The sequence below is a fragment of the Aphelocoma coerulescens genome, chromosome 12, assembly GCF_041296385.1.
Source record: "Aphelocoma coerulescens isolate FSJ_1873_10779 chromosome 12, UR_Acoe_1.0, whole genome shotgun sequence".
Taxonomy (NCBI): domain Eukaryota; kingdom Metazoa; phylum Chordata; class Aves; order Passeriformes; family Corvidae; genus Aphelocoma; species Aphelocoma coerulescens.
The window spans coordinates 1,841,490-1,864,170 of NC_091026.1; the positions used below are offsets into that span (position 1 = coordinate 1,841,490).

The window sequence follows — 22,681 nt, forward strand, 5'->3', positions numbered from 1 at the left end:
CTACCTTCCTTTAATTCCTTCATCTGCTGGTTTTTTCAGCATTTTGGCTTTTTGAAGGTCTGCCAAGCCCACAGTGCCACTCTCCAAGCTGGAGTTCAGTTCATGGAGCTGGAGAATCTGGAAGACCCTGATGCTCGGAGGACTGCATGGGGGCAATGGTGTCACATTTTACTAGTGATGTGACAAAGGGGCTGTCTTCCTTTCCTATAAACACATTTTACGTTAATGTTTCCATGAGGGATGGAATTTAAGAGGTATACACACAGTTCCTTCATGAACCTTTTGAAGTATTCATACATATTGTAGAGAAAAAAAAGGAGATACAGACTGAACATTTTCTGTTCTTCAGCAACTTCCAATATTTTTATTCCTTGCTTCACCGATTCTGGTGAAGTTAGAGAGTGCTGCAACATGCTTTAGGACTGAAACAATGTGACTTCAAATCATCCTGGCCTTACAAAATCACAATCTTTACTTAATTTGGCATTCTGTGCAAATACTTGGTATACTACAGAAAAGTGCTAAAGAAATAGGTAGATCTGTTTATTGTACCAATAAAAAGGCAAGAATGTGCTGCTGTAGATACTCTTCCAGTGAAGAGACAGGAAATAAACTGTTTAGAGCAGTGTCCTTACACTGGATCCAGTGAGACATGTTGAAAGCTACTTAGGAGACATTACAGGAGATGAATCAACAGTCCTGACAGTGGAGAGGGGATTACAGTGCTTTGCAAACAGAGGAAACACAACAACCAAATCTGACTTCACAGCAGCTGTGAGCTCTCAGAGGTTGCTGCTGGGATCATGAGCAGTGAAGGATTTGGCCAGGAGGTCGTTTCACTCCGTGCCACCATGTCCTGTCAATGCTTTCAGCCAGCCCTGCAAGAACCTGGGAGAAATTAACACCCAGGCTTTTGTTTGTACAATTTTGAATTTGAAAAAAAACCAAAACAACAAACTAAAAAAAACCCAACCCAAAAAACCTGACTAGCCCCTAATGTGAATTGATCTTTGTGTGTAAGGTGACTTTGGTTTTAAAACAATTGATTGGGTTATGTTTTCCAAGCTTATGTCACAAGTACAACATACACTGTGTTACAACACATTAACACAGAAATATTTTAAAAGACATCTTTGGGATGAAAACTTGAGAAGTATTTTACAAAAATAACATAAAATAAATTACTTTTTTCTTTTTTTTAAATGAACATCTATAAAATCCATGAACCAAACAACACATAACATTGACATGAGATGAAATATATTACACTAAAGGCCAGTTGTCTACCACAGTGGTATGAGGCTTCAAGTAAATTATGAGGCACTTTTTGGCCGAGCAGTAGTCACTGATTGATTCAGTGGTAAAGTCCAACTCACAGAAACACCTGAAACAAAATTGCTAAAAGCTTTCTAAGGTTCTAAATTCCTAAAAAAAAAGAAAAAAAGTGCAGATAGAAAGGCAAAGAGCAAAAGGCCACAGAGGGCACCCAGGTCTGGTGCTCTCCTTCCAGGCCTGTGCTCAGTGTGGTTGGAGTTCCAGCACGGTGGGAACAAGTCAACCTTGCCCACCCCACAGGGGCACTTCTGTTAAGGCTTCACACGTCACAGCAGAGAGGAGCAATAAAACTCCAGGGACTTGGGAAAACAGACACAGAGAGAGGCAGCAGCAGGTTACAGGAGAGCAAGTCCAAAGTGGAACAGATTGAACTCCACTCTGGTTGAAGAGAGCATGCAGTACCTGCAAAATGCCAAGCACTAATACATGTTGTGCTCTGTACCAGCCCATATGGAATGGACTGAGTGACCCCAGCACCACAATCTCAGATTCTCAAGATCCCCAACACCTAAAAGCTAAATGTTCCAGCAAACCAAAGAAGGTACTGTCATGGAGGGATTTAAGTACCAGTACATTAATAGGCTGCCATGAAATACTGCTATTAGAATACCTAATGTAACAAAGAGGAAGACAATAAAGGGCAAGTCAAGCCAGAAATTACATATTTAGAAGCACTATAGAAAGCATTATTGATACTTAATATACTTGAACACATTAATGTGTACATGTACTACTAATAAGCACACTTAATGAAGATTGTATTCATTTAGAGGTTAAAAAAATTTAGAAGGCAGAGGTTTGTGGCACTCTCCTAAAGCACAGTGTGTTTTGGGGAAGAAAAGCACAGCACTGAGTGGTCCTTAAGAAATCATGTCACCTCAATTAGGTGCAAAGTTCTCCAGCTGGAAGACCAAGTCTACAGCAGCATCCACATCTGGCACAATATGGTCTGGTTCCACTAGACCAGGGTCGAACCTAAAATCCCTGTGGCCGTGGAACACGGTCTCAGCTATGCTGTCCCTGGTGTCCAGGGGCACCTCGGTGTGGGGGTTGTACACCCCAGTACAGACCAGGACAGACCTGCAGTGGGCAGCAGCTGCAGATGCCAGCTCCTTCTCCCACCTGAGGCCCATCTCATCGTCCTGAGGGAGCGTGGCAGGACCTCTGCCACCAGCAAGCTTGGCCTGGACGCGGGCTTTGGAGCCTTTGCTGGAGTTCTCCTCCAGGTAGCGGTTGTAGAGGTTAGCACCGTAGACATCCGTCATGAGATTGTCCCTGCAAACGACAGAGTTCAGTCAGCTCGGCAGCTTTAGCTGTCAAAAGACATTTTTACAGTTTCCATTTAACAAGTTTGTTCTGCATTTCACCCAGGTTCATGTGGAATCAGGCAGATGGGAAGAAATCCAACCCCACGGCTATTTTATTGCACCATTTTCATGAAGCGTGACGTGACAGAAATGAATCGCTCTCCATATTGCAGATTGGGGTGAGGGGAGAGAAAATCAAGGTATGAGCTGCCTTTGAATGAGCTTATTATATTTCCAAGCATCTTGGAGATCCTGGAAGAGTCTTTAATACAATACAGCTTTATCTCCTTCTCTGAAAAGGATTCTATGATGTGGCATATGACCAGCCTAAACAACCTCAGAGACAAAGTCTAGCTCTACACTCTCTAACTGTCCTTTGCTCCAAGCCAGTTGGTGTTACACCACTAAACCTAACAAAATAAACACCCATGCGAACCCTTTTTGTTAGATTTACACAGCCCATTACAGAAATAAATAAATAAAAAATCAGGAGAAACCTTAGGTGTGTACAAAACACCTTTTGTGCTTCTATAGAAATTACACATAAAAAGAGCAAAGCATTATTAATTTTTAAGATTAGAAACATGATAAAAAATACACCATAGCACCAAGAAAGCTAGATGCTCTTAATGGTAGGAGAAAGAAGCTGGGAAGAGTTGTGTGCCTTTTTTGGCTGGCATTTACACTGTGAGTAATTTCCTGCTGTACCTGTGGGGCTCAACACATCTTACCCCACAGCACAGAGGGTCTGGGATTTCCTGCTGTACCTGTGGGCTCAGCACACCTTACCCCACAGCACAGAGGGTCTGGATGGGCTGGGATTTCCTGCTGTACCTGTGGGGCTCAGCACACCTTACCCCACAGCACAGAGGGTCTGGATGGGCTGGGATTTCCTGCTGTACCTGTGGGGCTCAGCACACCTTACCCCACAGCATAGAGGGTCTGGATGGGCTGGGATTTCCTGCTGTACCTGTGGGCTCAGCACACCTTACCCCACAGCACAGAGGGTCTGGGATTTCCTGCTGTACCTGTGAGGCTCAGCACACCTTACCCCACAGCACAGAGGGTCTGGATGGGCTGGGATTTCCTGGTTTACCTCTGGGGCTCAGCACACCTTACCCCACAGCACAGAGGGTCTGGATGGGCTGGGATTTCCTGGTTTACCTGTGGGGCTCAGCACACCTTACCCCACAGCACAGAGGGTCTGGATGGGCTGGGATTTCCTGGTTTACCTGTGGGGCTCAGCACACCTTACCCCACAGCACAGAGGGTCTGGATGGGCTGGGATTTCCTGCTGTACCTGTGGGGCTCAGCACACCTTACCCCACAGCATAGAGGGTCTGGATGGGCTGGGATTTCCTGCTGTACCTGTGGGGCTCAGCACACCTTACCCCACAGCATAGAGGGTCTGGATGGGCTGGGATTTCCTGCTGTACCTGTGGGGCTCAGCACACCTTACCCCACAGCATAGAGGGTCTGGATGGGCTGCTCCCAGCTCCTCTGCAGGGCCTGGGCCCGGATCAGGTGCTCTGCATACTGGTATGTCAGCCTGCTGGGTTTGCCCATCAGCGCCTCGTACTTCAGCTCTTTGCCAGTGATCTTCTTGTAAATGTTCTCCAAACAAACCATGAATGTTCCATGCCCAAACCTACACGGGTATTCAACCAAATCAAGTTACATTAAGTGTGGATTGAAAACATCAAACAAGGCTTTTTTATTTCATGATTTTTAGGAATAAATCCTGTCCTGCAACTATCAAATTGCCCTCAGCATGCAACACTTCTGCAGCTGGTTCACTGAAAATTAAGTGCTGATTAGCTGAACAACAAACACCACAATAAACCCACATTGCTGGGGTGGCACAATAGATTTATCTAATTTTAAAATTGCTCACTGGAGATATCCTGGCTGCCTTGCTGTATCCTGGAACTACCACACATGTATCTTTTCCAATGTGCTAATTAGAGATGGCCTTTGCTTCCAAAGACAGGTATCTGAGCAGATCTTTGACCCAGGACTGAGGCAGCAATCAAGTCACAGTCACAAGCTTCTATTTCAGCACATCTTCAAATGACAGACTGAGGGCACAGCACCTTCTGTTGAAAGCAAAATCAAACCAAACCACTCTAAGAGGTCCTGCCACCTTGCTCTGCGTGTTTTACTTGTTTTTTCTTATGTTTCCTGAAGAGCTCACTGCATTGTCCTCAGCTCAAAAGCACTCACTGCTTTCAGCCAGCAGGGTCAGCCCTCTACCCTACCAGGAAAAGAGGAATACCAAAGAGGGACCTAATGAAATGAAACAATGGCCTTGATAATTTTTTCATTTTTGCCTTTGAACCGAGGCTCTGAGGCCCTCAGGAAAAAAGCTCTATTTCCCTACTGTTCTGGGAGTGAGGAAACAAAAGGGTTTTGAGCTTAAAACCAGCTTTTCTCCCGAGTAACTGATTTCCTGGATGCAGTAATGCAGCCAGCAACACGGCAGCATTAGCTGGAAGTGCATTAGAGATGTTGCATTCAGCCAAGACCTGCTGTGAAGCTCCACCGAGCCTTTTGTATTCAAGTGTCGACTCTGAATCCTGCTGGAAAAATGAGGAAGCCCCAGATATATCCCAATTACATGAATGCTATAAAGCACTTACCTTGGGGACTGTGCCTCAGCCACCCACATCAGGTCCATGTTACAGGCAAGCACAGGAATGTGAGGGTAGTTTTCCTGCTCGTAGGGATTTCCAGGATAGCCACTTGTCAGCAGAACATCTATTATCAGCTGCAGGCTGGTTTCCCATCTGACTGGCTCCCCAAACAGCACCACAGCTGTGACAACCACAAGCACAGAACAGCCATGGAATTGTTAACAGAGCACTGAATCTCTGACACTTGGTCTAAAACTTGGCCTAAAGAGACTGAACAAGTAATTTAATATAACCAGGAATTGACCAAATAGCCACGCTAACTTTAATTTAGGGTTTTAAGATATCACATGCCTGTCCATTCATAGAAAACCTCAGAAGTAACAAGCCCCCACTGCAAAATCTACAGTTTTAGGAATTTTGTTTTACTGGTGAAGTTTCTCCAGAAGTTACAGTATTAACTTCTAATTGTATTTCTAAGTCTTCCATAACTTGTGAATTCTCTGTTTACACACAGTATTTAAATACTCCACCAGAGATGTTGGTTTGTTCATCTTAGAACAAAAATTTGAATGTTGTTTTTAAAAATTGCTTTGGTCTCCAGCAATAATCTGACACAGATTTTTTAAAATCCTAAGGTCCAGTTTTTACTTTCCTGTAGTTCAGATGAGATGAGAGTGAAAACAAGACCCTTCTCATACTACAACTCCATCCTGACTACTTGTAGGAACAAGACCAATTATTTCTGAATAACAAACATCAGTTCATTCCTCATTTATGAAAGGAGGGCAACAATAGCCTGTTAAAGGCAGATAAAAAGAAAAGGAGACCTCATGTACCCTTGAAACTTCAAAAGCACGTGGCTGAAAACTGCACACATTAAAAAGCAGCTTTACAACACACAATGCTTTCAAATTAATGACAGGTGTCATTAACAGGGAGATTTTAGGATTGTCTCAGACAAATTTCTGAAGTGCCCAACAATCTAGAAATAATTTCTAGATTATAAAATAAAATGATTATAAAATAGAATAAACACATTTCATTTATTAATGGAAAGTTGCAAGTTAAATAAAGATAACTGACCCTCAATCTTGGGAAGCTCCACAGCAGAGGGGGACTGCAATAAGAAAAAAGTGAAAGTTTTCTACAAGATTGAACATCTACTTCTATTTTTAACACAATAAATTCAAGCACAGCTCCCACAGCTGCCTCCTGCAGCTCGGACAGGAAATGCACTCCCTCTATGGGTATATACCTGATGTCAGTTCACTCAGAAACTTGTGTTTCCATCCTGAAGTGACATCTCAGGCACAGGGACAGCAGACAGCGACTGTGCTGTAGCTGCACGAGCCTCCTGCTTCTCCTGAGCTGCCTCTGGCAAGCCTCAGAGCTCCACTTGTTTAAACTGCTCATGCACAAAAGTATGGATGTTTATTCTTCCACAGGAGCAAGAGGCCTCCAGCAGTACCAAGACATTTGAAAAACATCTTTTGAGATGTGTTTCTTTAACGCTGCTAATAAAGAAGAATGCACTGTATAATGTGTAATGTGTTTGTAAGCAATTAAGAGCTTGCACTTCATCATTTACTCTCTGTGGTGACAAACACTTTGACAGGTTCTTGAGCTTCCCCACCCACATGGGTGAGAAGCCCAGCAAAAGGTGACACAGCTGAGTTATGGATTCTGTGAGCCACAGAGAATGTCCTGATCACAGGTGGGGAAAATGCACTCTGTAGGCTGGCCCTGAACATGGACAGTACACACAGCTGTTCACTTCTGCTTTAAATTCTGCACAATGCAGCTGGAACCACTGTACCTACTGTTAACATTTAAATAGTGCTATAAACAAGAAAGGGAGTCCTTTGAGGGAAAATTATTTATCTTCAAAGCCTGCATTTACAATCAAAACAATCTCACAGCTTAGAAACAATACCAACACCATCCCATACTGCAGGGAAAGGCCTGTGTTATCTTCCACACTTTCTGAGGAAGCTAATCAGCTTTACAAGACAGATTTTGCATTAGGTATCTGTATTAGATTGTAAGGTTTCTCACAGCAGTAGGTTACAAAATCAAAGGCTGGGTTAAAGAATTACTACTGAGAGTAAAGAGTTGTTCTTGAGAACGCTGTGACAAAACAAATAAGGAAGCAGAAAAGCAAAGGCAAAATACAATGTAAGAACAGCAGCATGAGCTTGGTAGTTAAATATTGACCCCTGTTATAGGATGTCATGCAATGAGCAAACAGAGAGGTTTAAAACAAAAATCTACACCCACCAGGATGCTGGGTCTCCTGTCATGGTCAACTGCATCGAGCAGAGGGCGTTTCTCCCGCAGGGTGTCAATGGTGATGGGCTGGCAGAAACCAAGGCTGGCACACACCAGCTAAGGACACACAGCTGCTCACAGGAAAAGGTTTACAAACTGCTAACTCCATTATTCAATTTACAAATTATTTAGGAATGAAAGCAACATCAAAGACAGACTTTTGCTTCTGTGAGACAAAAAGATGATCATCCCACTGCTGATAAATGAGAGACCAAGGTTCTTCTATTTTGTTTTCACTCTTCTCATCTACTTCTCTCTTAGCCAAGCCTAATGAACTTTGACCATTAACTGGAATGGTCCTCCAACACCTTTTTCTCAGTTTTGTACTTCAAATAGAGCTTATGCTTAAAAGTTGCATGTTCATTTTTTACAACTTACGATTTACACCTACTTTAATGCAAATCCCATTAAAGGAAGAAGTGCAGAAGGGACTTAATGGAAGCATGAGCAAAATTCATGCAAAAGTAAAGGTTATTAAGTTACAATTCGAAACTTTGATACCACCATGACATCAACATAGTTCAAGTTCTTTGGGCATTTAATATAAAACCACATTCAAAACATAAATTTTACACCATATTAGGAACTATCATTACCATTTATTACTGCATTTGTAGGATTGAAATATTTGGTTTTCACTTGATCCAGAGGATTCCCTGAACCTGATTAAGGCAAACACTTTGACGGAAAGTTGTTGGTTTTTTAAATTTTTTTTTGAAAGATACTCTTGAGCAATATCAAGAAGTGGTCCTTGTCCAGATACCAGAACACATTTTTCATGATAACGCTTGAACATCCGCAGAGGACTGTGGGACATCATCACTTGATCTTGTGAAATCTGTTTGGGATTTAAAAGCAAAAGGAGTCTATTGTTTTCCAGAGAAGTTGTTTATACACAGATTCAATTAACAGATTCCAGGAATTATGAAACAATCAGCATTTTCTCCTTTCGCAAATGATGTATTGGTAATATGCCAGAAAAAAATACCGTACTGACAAATTATACATCACACCCCTTTCAGCTTCCAGATCTATTCAACACAAACAAGACTTTCTCTCTTAGTTTTATAAAATCACCAAATTAGTTTGGAAACAAACAGGGAAGGAGAATCAGAACTGCCCTGGTTCCAATCTTGGGCCCTTTGATAAAGTGCAGCACTGATTTAATTGTACCAGATTATCACCTTCTTTTAGCTTACATATCCCCACCCCTTCAACAGGACAGGTATTAACCAGTAAGATTATTATCCTGGAAAGATGTTCCTGTGAATCACTACTTACCACCTTTGCAAAGAAATACCTTTAGCTTTACTATTGGAAAAATCAGTACCTTTACCAGTGGAAAAGCCATTAGCTTTGGGCAGCGTTTTTTACTTTCTAATACCTCCAGCAAAGCACGTCAGGGGGCTTAAGGGAAAAGCAGACCTGTTTAACTGAGCAGCATTTAATGGAAGGTAATACATCTGGCACATTCAACACGATAATGAAATAAATAGGATTTAAGGGACTCACTGGAACTCCCAGCAGGTGAGACAACTGGTCAGCTTTTTCCTGGCACAGGCAGTTCCCCGCGTTGGTGACAAAGACCACGGGCACCAGGAACTGTCCCTGAGAATTCACCAGCTTTCGAAAGGCTGTTCTGGCAGCAGGAATGGGGGTCTTCCCTCGGACCAGCACCCCATCAATGTCAAAGAGAAATCCAAAGGATGGCAGCACGCTGAGCTGTAAGGAGGGATGAAATCAAAGGGTACATTAGTTATGCCTGTACTTACACACATTCAATAGAGTTTCCAGCAGCTACGGCCCCCTGAGAACAGACACCTCCAGTGAGAGCAAGGGATATTTAACTGCATGTTCTAAAGTGCACGTTGACACAAGGAGCACCACAACTCCCTCTGCCTTATGCATACAGACTCATGAGCGCTACTTTGCCTTACAAATAGTACCAGAACATTTCAAATGACAGGAAAAAATTAAGTCAGACTGATCCCAAGAGGTACAAAATGCATGCTGCTGTGCCAGTGAGCCTTGCTTTCGATTGGCTTGATCCCCACAGAATACTAACAAAATATACAAAAGTAAATCTTTCAGTGGTAGGCAGGTCTTGGACACAAGTACTGTACTTGGTTCGTCCCTTTCAAGGTGTGTATGTAGTAGAACTGTTCTGTTCCACGAGAGGTTTGATTACAGTGTGATTACACATGGGCTGTGCTCCTGCACACGGCTTCAGTCCTAGTTTTACATAGGGCAGGCAAAGGTGCTGCTCAAGTTACTAAAATATATTGCCTTGCCTGCCTTTGAGGCCGTGATGAGGCTGGACTTGGTGAGCCCCGGAAAGGAGCAAGAGGAAAGATGAGCTGGGTGGTAAGGCCAAGGAGCAGAGACACAGAGAGGACTGCTGAGCAATGAAACTGTTTAAGGATCAGGCTGGAAAAGTACGGAACAAAATCTATCATCGAAAGTTCATTTCTCTCCCGAGCCTCAAACAGAAACCAGGAACCTTGGGACTTATGATCCCCTCTGTCAGTGATGAAAAGGAAGGGGTTAAGGGCCGAGAGTGAGTGTGATGGAGAGAACAGGCACAGAAAGGATCCAGCCATGGCAGGTGGGACAGCCTTTGCCACCGGAGCTGTCTCAGGGCACGCACCCACAGCCACCGCGTCTCCTGTGCAGGAGAAGGGCACTTTGCCCACTTCAGCAGCACTTTGTTCCACATCAATTATCCACCCGCCACGTTTTTCCTGCAGCGGGGACAACAGCGGGACAGGCACAGCCCCGGCACCGCTGGGAATGGAGCTGCAGCTGCCGGCACACCCTGGCACGCTGCCTCCCGCTGCTGCCGCTTCTGAACCCACGGCACTCAAACACAAATCCGCTCCCCTGCACAGCCCGGTTTCATAACGTTGGGGTTTTTGTTCAGCTTTACATGCAAGAACTCCCCCTGAAGCGCTCTCCTCTCTCCTCTGTAGAATCATCACCCTTTTATTTTAAAGAACAAAACCCCTGAAGCCCTTGTCCCCACATAGCCCGCACCCGTTTCAGGAATGCTGTCAGAAATAACCCAGCTGCTGCAGAGATGCTGCTCAAGGCTTGCTGATACATGGACAGCAGTCTTCCCAGGCTTTGTAAACTGGTATAGGAAATTGCGGAAACTATAGTGGCATTGGAATAATTGTGTAGCAGATGCGATCCTTTACGTTAATTTTGCTACATATAAATAACAGATGTATAGATAACAGATTACAAACGAGAATTTTACACTGAGTAACACTAGCAGAAAGAAAATGAAAGTATTACGGGGGGAAAAAAGCACTAAGGAAGGAACAGGGAGATAATGAAGCAGGGAGACAGTGAAGTCAACAGCTCTTTTTCCCTTTTGACCCCAAAGAAACTGTTGGTGACAGGAGTGCTCTGCCGCGCTGCTCAACCAAGGGGCCGGATGGAGCCGGCAGCGGTCGCAACGAGTTTCCCTCGTTCCCTCTGGGAGACCAGGAGCAGACGCAGCCCCAGGACAGCAGTTCCGGCCGGCAGCGCCCGGGAACCCCGTCCCGGCGTCCCGGGGCAGCGGGGATCCCCCCGGGCATCCCGTGCCCCGGCGGGCGGCCCGCCCGCGCTCCGCCGCGCCCCGCGCCCGTTTCGCTTTCGCTGGGCCCGCCCCGGCCCCGGCCCCGGCCCCGGCCCCGCTCACCGCGCTGTGCCCGCTCCGCTCGGCCGCGGGGCCGCAGCTGCGCCGGGGCGCCGGGAGCCGCGCCGGGCGGGCCCCGAGCAGGGCGCGGAGCGGCGGCAGCGCCCGGCGCATGGCGAGCGGAGTGCGGGGCCGGCAACCGCCCCGCCCGGCCCGGCCCGGCCCGGCCCGGCCGTGAGCTCACGGGGCAGCGTCACACGCGTCACGGGCCAACGTCAGCCCCGGGCCAGCGGCCCCGCGCCCTCGGGACTCCTCCGCGCCCGGCGAGCCGCTGCTCCGCGCCCCGCGCCGCTCCCGCCACGCACCCGCGGCTCGGCCCCTCCGGCGCACCGGGGGTGGCACCGCGGCGGCAGCGGTGCGAAGAGCAGCACAGCGTTCCCACCGAGCAGGTAACTGGTTTTTAATTTCATAACAAACCAGAAGAAGCATTCTCTCTGGTTCTGCCTGGGCAGCGGATGAAGGGAGTGGAGCATCTCTCTTACGGGGAAAGGCTGAGGGAGCTGGGCATGTCCAGCCTGAGAGGGGACCGCACTGGGAGGGGTGACAAGAGGATGGACCAGGCTCTGCTCGGAGGTGCCAACCACTTGGACAAGAGGGATAGGCAGGAACTGATGCCCAGGAAGTTCCACCTGAACACGAGGAAGAATTTCTTCCCTGCGCAGTGACTGAGCACTGGAACAGATCACCCAGAGAGGGTGTGGACTCTCCTCACTGGAGATATTCCGAAACTGTCTGGACAAATCCTGTGCCCTGTACTCTGGGATGGCCCTGCTGGAGCAGGGAGGTGGCACCAGATGCCCCACAGTGGTCCCTTCCAGCCTGACTCATTCTGTGATTCATTTTTTGGGAAAAAGCCTACTATGCACAACCACCACAGTCCCTCGGCTCTGCACTGCAAAGGCATTCCCCTGCAGCTAGACTTGAAAGTGAGACAAGCGGCACAAAATGTCATTAGTTAATGGATACTCTGCAAAGATATCTCTGTTTATCTTGCTCATCTGCTAATGCAGATTAGGTAAATCCACTTATTTCCTAGTGCTGCCAGCAATATTCCTCACCACCCCTCTGACCGCGGGGAGAAACTGATCCTTCAGCGATGGCACTGCGCTCAGCAGCACACAGAACAAGGAAGGTGGCCTTCGATCAATGAAACACACAAATGCATTTCTAAGAGACAAAAACAGGCCCAAATCAATGCAGCAGACAGAACAATTAGAGAGTTTATCCCCTTGGTGCTCAAGCCAGGATCACGCCCAGGGCAGAACGCTGAAGCAGACAGAACAAGCTACATGTAAGAATACATAAAGTACTTGTTCTATAACCTGGGTGTGTTTAGGGCTGAGGCATTGCAGAGATGGTATGAGCCATAAGCCTGACACCACACACACATCCAAGCACAGCTGCACACTCAGCAGAGCCTGCCCACTGCTCCATTCTCCAGGACAAACAGGATCAGTTTCCTGGCTGTGGCCACAGCAGCTTCCCCACCCTGACTCCATCAGCAATTCCACAGCCTGGCAGGACACAGGCATTTTGCTATAGGCCACTGTGGCAAATAATTACTCTGCAATTTGTTCCCTCAGACGCAGCCAAGAGCACTCAGCTCAAAAATGCTTCACACTCAGAGCTACAGAGAGAGGATCTGGCACAGCAGGGCCAGGCAGCAGCCAGTTTGCCTTGCACAGTTACACACTGCATTTTTGTGCATTTATTCCATTAATGTGCTGGTTGGCAGAGATCAGCCCTGTCTTATAAACTTCCCTTTTACATGATGATGTTGGTCATACTCCTTTGAACATGAATGTAGTTACAATCCTGTTGTTTTTTTCTCATTCTTTCCGTTTATTCTTCTTTTGTATTTCTGTTACCATCACTCTGTCCCTGATCTGCCTTTACCCTTCTGTCTTCTTTTATCTTACAGATTCATATAGTGACAGAAGGGATCTACCACTGGTATTACCAAGCCCTCAGACTGTATCAGGCCATAAAAACTAGCTGGTTTTTTTCCCCTTTAAATCTAGTTTGGTTATCTCCACCACAGAGTCTAGCAAATCTACAACGAATTATTACAAGCCATAAAACCACTGTTTGCTGCTTTATTACTAATCAGAGAAAGCTGCACTGCTGACAGGAAGAGAGAAGAATGTGTTTGTGGTGTTAGTTGTCTGCTTGCTACCAATAGTCGAGCTTTTGATTTATTCTGGAGGGATTTTTAAGGTTTTAATTTGGCAGCTATGCTTTCCACTTTTTCAATTCAAATTTTTTTTTTGTTTGATCACTTGCATCCAGTAACACAAAGCTTGCCTCTGTAATTTGGAGCTTTGGTTGTTCTGGAGTGGATGATTCACAATAGATTGTAATAGATAAATACTGACAGTATCCAGAAATGCTGAACAGTCCCAGACTTGGCTGTTAAGTACTCTATTCCTTGGACAGAAGCACTCCATGGCTGCAGATGTCCAATTTCAAATGCTGTTCATTCAGACCTGTACAACAATGTCAGTCACCCATGAGACTCCAAACAGGCTCTGCCTTGCCTCTTGTCCCAGGATACACGAGCCAAGAGCAGTAAGGGATGCAGAGCTTCAAATCCCTACAGGGATGGCTGGCTGTGATCCCAATCTTTGGCTACCATTAGGGAATCACCACAATCCTTTGAACTAGAATAAAACAAGACATCATGTTTGAAGTAAGTTTTACTAAAAAGACTTGAACAAGGTATTGCAAAGTTTTTTACAGTGGCTGCTGGAATATCCAGCATTTAAGCAGTTCATCCAGGCACAGTTACAAACCACAAAAAAGGTAACAGGTTTTAGACATTGCATGTGTTTTAGAAAGAACCAAATCTCCTCCAAAGTCACTCATAAGATCTGCCTTCGAGGTACCTCTAGACAGGTTCCAGGTTATTCTGGTAAACTAAGCAGGTGTAATGGTGTAAGTTCCTTCTCAGCTCAACAAAACCCAGCAGGAGATGTGCACACTTACAGTCAGGACAGAGCAGATACGATGGCAGGAACACCATGGGTTTTCCTTCAGCATTTAGGAGATCACTGGGTGTGGTTCTATCTGCAAGAGGCCCCACTGCACAGAGCCTTTCCCAAACTGAAAGCACTGAAGACAGTTGTTGGGTGCAGAGACAAGTTCACCAAGGTTTGACCTTTTCCAGCACTGGAGTGGATGCAAGTCATCCTAGTGGAGAAAGCAGAATGAGGCTTCTCCTTCTGCACACCACACTGTAATTCCAGCCTTTTACTCCACATCCAAAGGGACTTTCAGAGCTAAACCCATTGCTACCAGAACTTAGGAACCTGTTGCTTTCAGAGGGATTACACACAAACCAGGCCATGCTGGTGCAATGTTACAGTCCTAGAAGTGTCTTTGCCTCCTCGCTCTGTGCCAGGAGGGTTTCACTGGCGTACTTCTGGAGCAGCTCCATCTTCTTTCTCCGTACAAGAGCTTCCTCAATCTGCAGAGATAAAAACAGGATGGATTCAGCTCAATTGAGATGCTGAAACCTCAGATGCTCAGCTATAGAAAAACACAGGAAGGAGAAAACCACAGGAAAGAGCCTGTGAAAGTTGGAGCTGTGAAGTGGTGTCAAAGCAATGGAACTAAGATGAGTCAGGAGAATCTTTTTCAATACTCAGCGGAAGCTCTTGGGAGTCAAAAGAAGCAGTAAAACAGATGCCTCCTCTCTGATCTCTGCTGCCACCCTTGTTACTCAGGGTGTTTGCTAGCTGCTATTCCATTCTGATCTCAGTTCAGTCACTTGGGTTTTGTTCCAAACAATTCCCTCAGCTAGAGCTTTAGGAAATGCAGAACACGTGGGGCTATGCCACAGAGCCCACAGCTCTGAAGTCACGGTTACTGAGTGTGCCCTTCACATCAGCCACAGCCAGGAACCTCTGCCCTGCATTTTGCCAGAAGTGCCAACATGGTTCTTTACGAAGCACATACTTCAAAGATCTACTAACAACAACCTGCAAGACCTGTTTTAACTCAGTAATGTTTTATATTTGTCCAAACTGCACACAGCATCTCTCACAATGAGTGTGCTGAACCTTAGTTTTTAGTAATTTAGCATCTAGAAGGCATAATCCTGTAGGCAGCAGGTATGGAGTGATTTGTCACTAAGAAAGAGAATCAGCTAAGCAACTCCAGAACATTTTTGCCTGAATTATTCTTCAAACAACATGTTACTGTTCAGGTAATATACATCCTAGAGCAATTTCAAAATATTATAGTCAGTTCAAGGTCATGCCACCAAAATAATTTTAGAAAACTGATGAGAGCAAACCCTGCAATTCAAAAATCATCCCATTAAATAAAGGTACAGTCCAGATGTAGCAGGCAATCCTAGTTATTGATAATAGCACCACAACACTTCCCAATTTATGGAACACTTAAGAAGGTTTTGGAAATTCTCAGATGAAAAGGGTTGTAGCATTTGCAAGAGCTGCAGAGTCGAGTCACAGAAATAACAAATTTAGGGCACTTTTACTGATGACCTGATGTAAATTAAGATGTGTCTTGCAAAAGCAAAAGCAAGTGTGCACCTCTGCAGCTGAGTGCTGTTATGTCTTACCTCCTGTTGAGTTGGTACTGGAACATGTGCAATAAATTTCTGTTGGCCGTCTTCACCTTCTCTCTCCTTGCCACCTTCCTCATCAGACTAAAAAGTGAAAAAATCACATCAATTTTTTTTATATAGAGATCATAAAAAACCTACATTTTTCACTTGCTTTGCCAGAAGGAACCTGAGCATAGGAATGGGTGAAGGGGATCCAGCACCACAGGAATATGACAAGGATCACATGCAGATCCTGCTCCTTGACATTTTCAGCATTACTGCTTCCATTTCTAATATGGCCTTTGCTCTGCTGTGGCATGGGCATGAATCCTCCCCTTCCATAACTGTGGCTGCCACAGCGAAGCTGTGAACAGAAGAGGAGCCAGCTAAGCAAGAAGACTGCAAGTGTTTCTCACTCCACTGAAAGGACTTCCAGCTGCCAGCCTCCAGCACTTCCTGAACCTGAGCCACGTGCACTCCCCTCCTACTGATTCTTACTGAACAAGGACAACTGTGTAGTGGGTCAGGTGGAGAGAGGGGCAGGACAGCAGCAAACAGGTCTTTAGCAGAGTAACACCATGTCCAAGAAGGGAGCACAGAAGACACGTGAAAAGTCACATCACCTGAGCCATCCCCTACCTCTTCCTCGTGGACAGCATAGATGTTCTCTTCCTCTTCCTCCTCACCTCTTGCGAGTCGTGCTTCTCTCTCCATCTTCCATTTTTCCACTGCTTCTGCTATAACTGGGGAGCAAAGGAAAATAGCAAATGTAGCTGAGAGCCCGTTAGAGCAGCATGGTCTTATTGCCAGAGCTTTTCCAATGGACTTAAACTTCTTGCCTAAATCCTCTATATCAGTACCACACCCTGTAGAACATTGATGTAGTATCTAATAAAACATATCAGTGTATGCTGATACACTGTCACAGTGTGGTACTTGCTAATGCCTTCATGTGAGTACATTTTGGACTCTAAATGTCACAGATAAATACCAGCCTACTTCCTGACCTGAGCAGCAGGGTCACATGAGCAGGCTAAGTGGCTCTTACAGCTCTGTAGCCTGTCAGCAGCTACAGGGGTGCTGATCACCGTGTGGCTAATTAAACATGATTATGCTCCTTACACTGACCACCCATGCAAGTCTCTTTTTCCATCTCGGAGGGTATTTCTCTTACTCTGTAGCACAATCCCAATTCTGTACCTTGCTGCTAAGTGGAAGCTGCCAGGCTGCTGCATCTCTATTATAGCAGAGTGACAGTAAGAGCACTAAAACAAGTTTTAAGAAGCTTAACAAGTGACATGGCCAGTGCATAAGATCCTACAGAGGTGCCAGATTAATGCATCTTGGCAGTAGGAAATGCCTACAGCAACAGGAGCCAGCAGGCATTCCCCAAGCTCTCAGATCACACATTAAAATGCTCTCCCTGAGAGGGCAAGACCTAACCAGTGGCACATGGTTTGTGTGTGGTTCCCTAAGAGAAAAGGAACCCCAAATTAAGAAATTTTTTTCAATATATTGTTTCACAAAAACTTTACTTAACAAGGTAAAAACTGCAAGCTCCCAGACAAGCAGGATGTGCAGGACAGACCCTGAGTGGGAGCTGTTGGGACTCTCACCACTCAACTTCCCCTCCTGCACTATGGACTGCCTGCAGCCAGCTCCCCTTCCCGGGGTTTAGGGCTCCAGGCTCTGCTGCAGGACACTGATAAGTGAAGCATTTCCTTCAGCCCCCTTCCTCCCTGCCCTCCCATCTAACCAACAAGGCATGACCTTGAATTCTGTGAATGCTTCACCCATGGAGAAGGGATAACTGTGAGAATGAGCCAGTGCTCAGCAAAAGCACCAAGAAAACTTCTTAGGAAACTTTAAAAGTGGTCTGTGCCATCTTGCTTAGAGCTACACAAATCCCAGAAAATGGCACACAGTGCTGAGTTTTGAAGAGAGTTTCAGGAACTAAGACTCATAATCCTGGTGTCTTCACCAGGGAAGTCAGTAGAAACAATGCTAGAAAAACTATGTGAGCAGACATGTGGATAAGTGTTATCTATAGAGAAAGAAGAGGTTTCAAAGGAAAAAATATTCAGATTTGAGGGAGCCCTGAGATAGATGATATTGATAAATTAACACAGCCCACCTAGACTGCAGGGTTTCCAACAGGCCCCTCTAATCTCCCAGAAAAGTAACCAGCTATGTTTATGGATGAATAAATAATGAGCTGAGACAGGAAACAGATGGTAGGGTCAGTTTTCACGAGGAAGGGAGAGAACTGCTTAGGTTCCACAGATCTTGCTGCAACCCACTGTTCTACATTCTTAAGCATGAAAAAGGAGGGGAGGGAAGGAGTTTTTGCTTCAGTAGTATTAAATCATTTAGAGTAGTAAAGGTGAAAGTCAACTCTAAAGCACCTGCCCCCTGAAATGCCTTACAGTGATTCGGATATGCACGTGACAAAGTCTGACAGCTAAGCACAAGACAAGGCCCACAGGGGAAAAAAAGAGGTTCCTTAACTTCAGAGTCCATCATCACCCCTTCCTGGGCTGACCTGTGTAGGTCTGGAATCTCACATACCTTTCTTCTCATGTTCCTGTTCCAGGGGCTCCAGAATCCCATCATCTTCATCCCTGTAGCCATAGTACTCGGCATCGATGTCTTTCATAAGCTCAGCCCGAGTCTTCCGTGGGGGTGGCAGGGCTGCAAGAACACCACTGTCACCCACCCAGGTCACCTCCATCACCTGCTGAGTGTCCCCAGCCCCTCCCCAACCTCACAGCATCCACAGCTGCCTGGCTGCAGCCAATACCCCGCACGATGGGACTGCTGCCAGCACTGGGAGCACTGGTGTCACCCTCTGGCTCGCACAAGCCAGTTCCAGTACACGACCCAATGCTTCCACCACATCCTGGAGTACTTCCCATAATTTGTCTTTGCCTCACTTTCAGGCCCAAGCTGTTCACACTCATTCCATGACAAAGTTTCATCCCCTTACATTTAGTTTTTTCTGTTGTTTCTAAAACGATGTTCAACCCAACTTTCCCTCTTTCACCATTTTTTTTCTAGTCCTGAACTCCAAGTACTATTTACAGCTTCTCAATAAAGTTAGCCTGTTACGCTGGGAAGTTTCCATAGGACATTAGTCCTTATGATTTGGAACTCCCAGTAGAGACCAGTTTACTCCTTTCTAGATTTCCTTAACTGCAAACAGCCAAAGGTGCTCTTTGCCCAAAGAAAAAGCACTTAATTAATTACCTGTGCTCAGTTTTTCATTGACCTAGGACGTTCAAAAATGCTGTTACCAGCACTCCCCACAAAGAACAGCATTTTACTCAAGATGTTCCACTACACAGATTCATGTCTGGAAGAGCTGCTCTTTACTTACGTTCCTTTTCAAAAAGCTCTCTAACTCCTGGCAAATCCTTTGCAGCCCCAAAGTATTTGTAGCCTCTGTTTCCTGGAACTTCTTTCCCTTCATGATCTAACATTTTCGGGCCAATCCGCTGGAAAATAAACAGAGTTCGTAGTTTAAAACTTTGTTCTAACACAAACAAACATTTTTAGGGGCTGAAGAAAGATCCCCTCTAATAAACACTGGCCAAGCCATCCACGGGTAACTAAATGTTGCATATTTTTCTCAGCAGTCATTTTGCCTGTAAGCAGAACAACCATGAAGTACAACGTATTCCACACTTACAGCATAATCAGGACCTCCCAGCTCCTTTATTCTGTATTCCCAGTGTCCTTTCTCCCTCAGAAGTTTGTTTATTTCATCGTTCAGGTCCCGAATTCTGAATTCACCCAACCCAGCTGTTGAAGAGGAAAAGGACAATAAATCAGGCAGCTCACAGAAGCACCAGAGGAATTTCAGAATGTACTCAATGGAAACAGTGTAGTTCACATGAAATGGGATTTTTACTGTAACTGCTTATGACTGGAGATTCAAAAAATAAAACATGGTTAGAAAAATCTTACCGTTTTGAATCTGTGCCACTTTCTTGGAAATCTCCCCAATGATCTGGTCAAATAAGAACACAGAAATTCATTTCTGAATTGGTGGAGGGTACAGAGAAGACAAAGCCAAATTGTTTGAGAAGTGCATGACAATAAGACAAGTACCAGCAAAACACAAGTTGAAACTGGACAAATCCTAATTAAATTCAAGAGTTATCTTAAGAAGATAACCAAACACTGGAACAGCAGCCCCAAAAAGCTGGAATCCAAATCCCTGAAGATGTTAAAAACTCAGCTGGACATGGCCCTGGGGGAATCTGATGTGGTAGGACCTGCTTTGAACACTGAGCTGTACAGTCTTAGAAGATATTCTATGGTTTTACTGTCAGGGTACTGACAAGTGTGGGAAAACCCTTTGTAAGCAGGCTGTCTGAACAGGAAGTGCTGAAGTTCCACCTCCCAGTAGAATTAGAAAATCCACAGGCTGACATTACCTGTCTCCTCCATTTCTCAGCTTTGGGCAGCTCATTACACTCTGATGCGAGGAAAGGCCTTCGCTCCTGTTTGACAGAAAACCACACACACCATCTAATTCAGCTGAGCACTGACACACAGCATTTCACACAGGCTTTACTGCTCAATTAATCCCAAATTATGCTACCAAGCTCCAAGGCTTTTCAGTAAAAAAAAGCCTCTGGAGCTTTTTTTCCTGCTCCCATGGATTTTTAGTAAGTGGAAAACAATAATGATTTACAGCCCTGACAAACTGAACTATCATAGACTATAAAAACCTACTTAAATCCACTTTATCCAAACTAAAATATCTCATCTGATTTTTTTAAAAACACCCTACAATTCTCTCCAATGCAACAAATGTTCCATTCAGGACAGTTTCAACATTTTCAGCACACACCACCTGCTTAAGGTTAAGCCCTTCTCAACTGCACTACTAAATAATGTAATTTTTTCCAGTTTATACAGAATACCTTCTTCACATTCCAGTGGCTTGCTTACACAAACTAATACTTCATGTTGCTTCTAGGGATTTGTGTGCAGTTATTTTGCCCCTTTCCCTTTTTATTAAAAGGCTCTGCCTTTTTACTAAAAGCTCTACCTTTTATTAAAAGGTATTAAACCCCCTTCCTCTGCGTAATATGCAATATGAAAGAGAAAAGTAAAAAAGTTCAGAGCAACTGTAGTGGAGAAGTTTCCTGGTTGTGTGACTGTGAAAGGCAGTCAGATTAAATATTTTCCTTCTAACAGGAGTCAGTTTCCTACAGGACACCTGGGCCTGGCCTGTGGCCCAACACAGCTCTGAACCAAGGCCTGCCTTCCTCTCTGACTCGAGCTACCAAACCTCCAGGGCTTTTACATCTCACCTTGACTTTTCCTTCCTCAAGCTGGGCTTGTCGAAATCTTGCCAAGGCCGTCCTAAAAAGAAGAAAGCACATTTACTTTCACCAATCCACATTCCAACCAGAACAAGTTTTGCTCTGGATGTTTATCATGGACTTAATCACAGTCTGTACAAAACAAAGGCTTGAACACATTCTTTGAGCACCCCTAGCTCTTCCAGCTAACGACGTCTCAACACTAGGAATCCTCAGTGATTCATTTCTCAAATAAAGCCGCACTGACAGATTCCTCCTATCTGGCCTGGCATCCCTGTTCCCAAAATGGGAACTACCTAAAACCACAAGGGTCCTTTACAACATATTTCAGTGCACTTATCCCCCAGCCTGCAGGGGTACAAGTACACTGCTGCAGGGTCAGTCCTGCACAGAACCACCCAGCACAGCTACAGGAATTCTGCAGCACCAGGCACCTGTGTGCAGATGCCCTCCTACTCCCACTGCCTCTGGACCAGCACATGAACAACCAAGTTCCCAAAAGCATCATTAAACTGTCGGTGCTTTAAAAGAGGCTGAACAGCGAGTTCTACGGGCCAGCCAGTCACAGCCAGCAGGCACAGATGTGCGAGATCAGGTACACTCAGCGGGCACGGATGTGTGAGACCGGGTCCGGCCGCAGCCTCAGACGAGGTGACCCACGCCGCAAGCGGGGCCCGCCCTGCAGTGCCCCCGCCGCACTCACATGGCCTTCTCCGCGTTCCGAGCCTGCAAGACACAAACAGAGCGGCCTCAGTCACCCCGCCCCGCCGTGCTCCCCGCCCTCAGCGGTCCCAGCCCGGGGCCGGTCCCTCCGAGCCCGGGCAGTGGCACCAGGGGACAACACGTGCAGAGCAGCCCCGGAGCCCCGCACTCACCATGGTCCCGCCGTGCCCCGCAGCCCCGCACTCACCCTGGTCCCGCCGTGCCCCGCAGCCCCGCACTCCCCATGGTCCCGCCGTGCCCCGCAGCCCCTCAGCCCCGCACTCACCATGGTCCCGCCGTGCCCCGCAGCCCCTCAGCCCCGCCGAACGCTCCGCGCACGCAGCGGCTCCGAGCCCCGGAACTGAACGCGGCCCCTCTCCCCAGAACGCCTGCGCGCCCCGCTCCCAGCGCACGCGCAGCACTCAGCGCGTGACCCCGCGCGGCGCGCGCGCGCTGCCGGGAAGCGCCGTGAGGGGATGAGGGGAACATGGACGGTGCTGGGTGCGAAGGGACCTTAAGGACCCTACAGTGCCACCTCTGCCACGGCAGGGACACCTGCCACTACCCCAGGCTGCTCCCAGTCCCGTCCAGCCCGGCCTTGGACACTTCCGGGGATCCAGGGGCAGCCACAGCTTCTCTGGGCACCCCGTGCCAAGGCCTCCCCACCCCCACAAGCAAAGAAGCTCCTTGTAATACCTAATCTAAATTTCCTCTCTTTTCAGTTTGTACCCTTTCCCCCTTGTCCGGTGACCCAATGCCCGATGAGCAGTCTCTCTCTGGCTCCA

At 46.3% G+C, this 22,681-nt stretch overlaps 2 protein-coding genes across 4 annotated transcripts; both read right to left on the bottom strand.

The window, feature by feature from the left end:
- Positions 1-334: 334 nt before the first annotated feature.
- On the bottom strand, positions 335-11,439 carry LOC138117586 (haloacid dehalogenase-like hydrolase domain-containing 5). Its single transcript, XM_069028052.1, has 8 exons — positions 11,292-11,439; positions 9,116-9,325; positions 8,329-8,441; positions 7,553-7,646; positions 6,359-6,392; positions 5,282-5,456; positions 4,102-4,290; positions 335-2,610 (listed from the first exon to the last, which is right to left on the bottom strand). The coding sequence occupies exons 1-8, from the start codon at positions 11,400-11,402 to the stop codon at positions 2,214-2,216; spliced, it is 1,323 nt and encodes a 440-aa protein (XP_068884153.1). The 5' UTR covers positions 11,403-11,439; the 3' UTR covers positions 335-2,213.
- Positions 11,440-13,966: 2,527 nt separating this feature from the next.
- ISY1 (ISY1 splicing factor homolog) lies at positions 13,967-22,268 on the bottom strand. 3 transcript variants are annotated; one of them, XM_069028022.1, is made up of 11 exons: positions 22,183-22,268; positions 21,898-21,920; positions 21,183-21,234; positions 20,298-20,363; positions 19,825-19,867; positions 19,547-19,659; positions 19,235-19,352; positions 18,427-18,549; positions 16,498-16,601; positions 15,874-15,960; positions 13,967-14,754 (listed from the first exon to the last, which is right to left on the bottom strand). In XM_069028022.1, exons 1-11 carry the CDS (start codon positions 22,183-22,185, stop codon positions 14,647-14,649), a joined length of 840 nt encoding a protein of 279 aa, XP_068884123.1. In that variant the 5' UTR covers positions 22,186-22,268; the 3' UTR covers positions 13,967-14,646. The 3 variants fall into 3 exon arrangements, with proteins under 3 accessions (XP_068884123.1, XP_068884124.1, XP_068884122.1); XM_069028023.1 differs by lacking the exon at positions 22,183-22,268 and adding an exon at positions 22,139-22,176 and having other exon boundaries at positions 21,898-21,919; XM_069028021.1 differs by lacking the exon at positions 22,183-22,268 and adding an exon at positions 22,070-22,090.
- Positions 22,269-22,681: the final 413 nt, after the last annotated feature.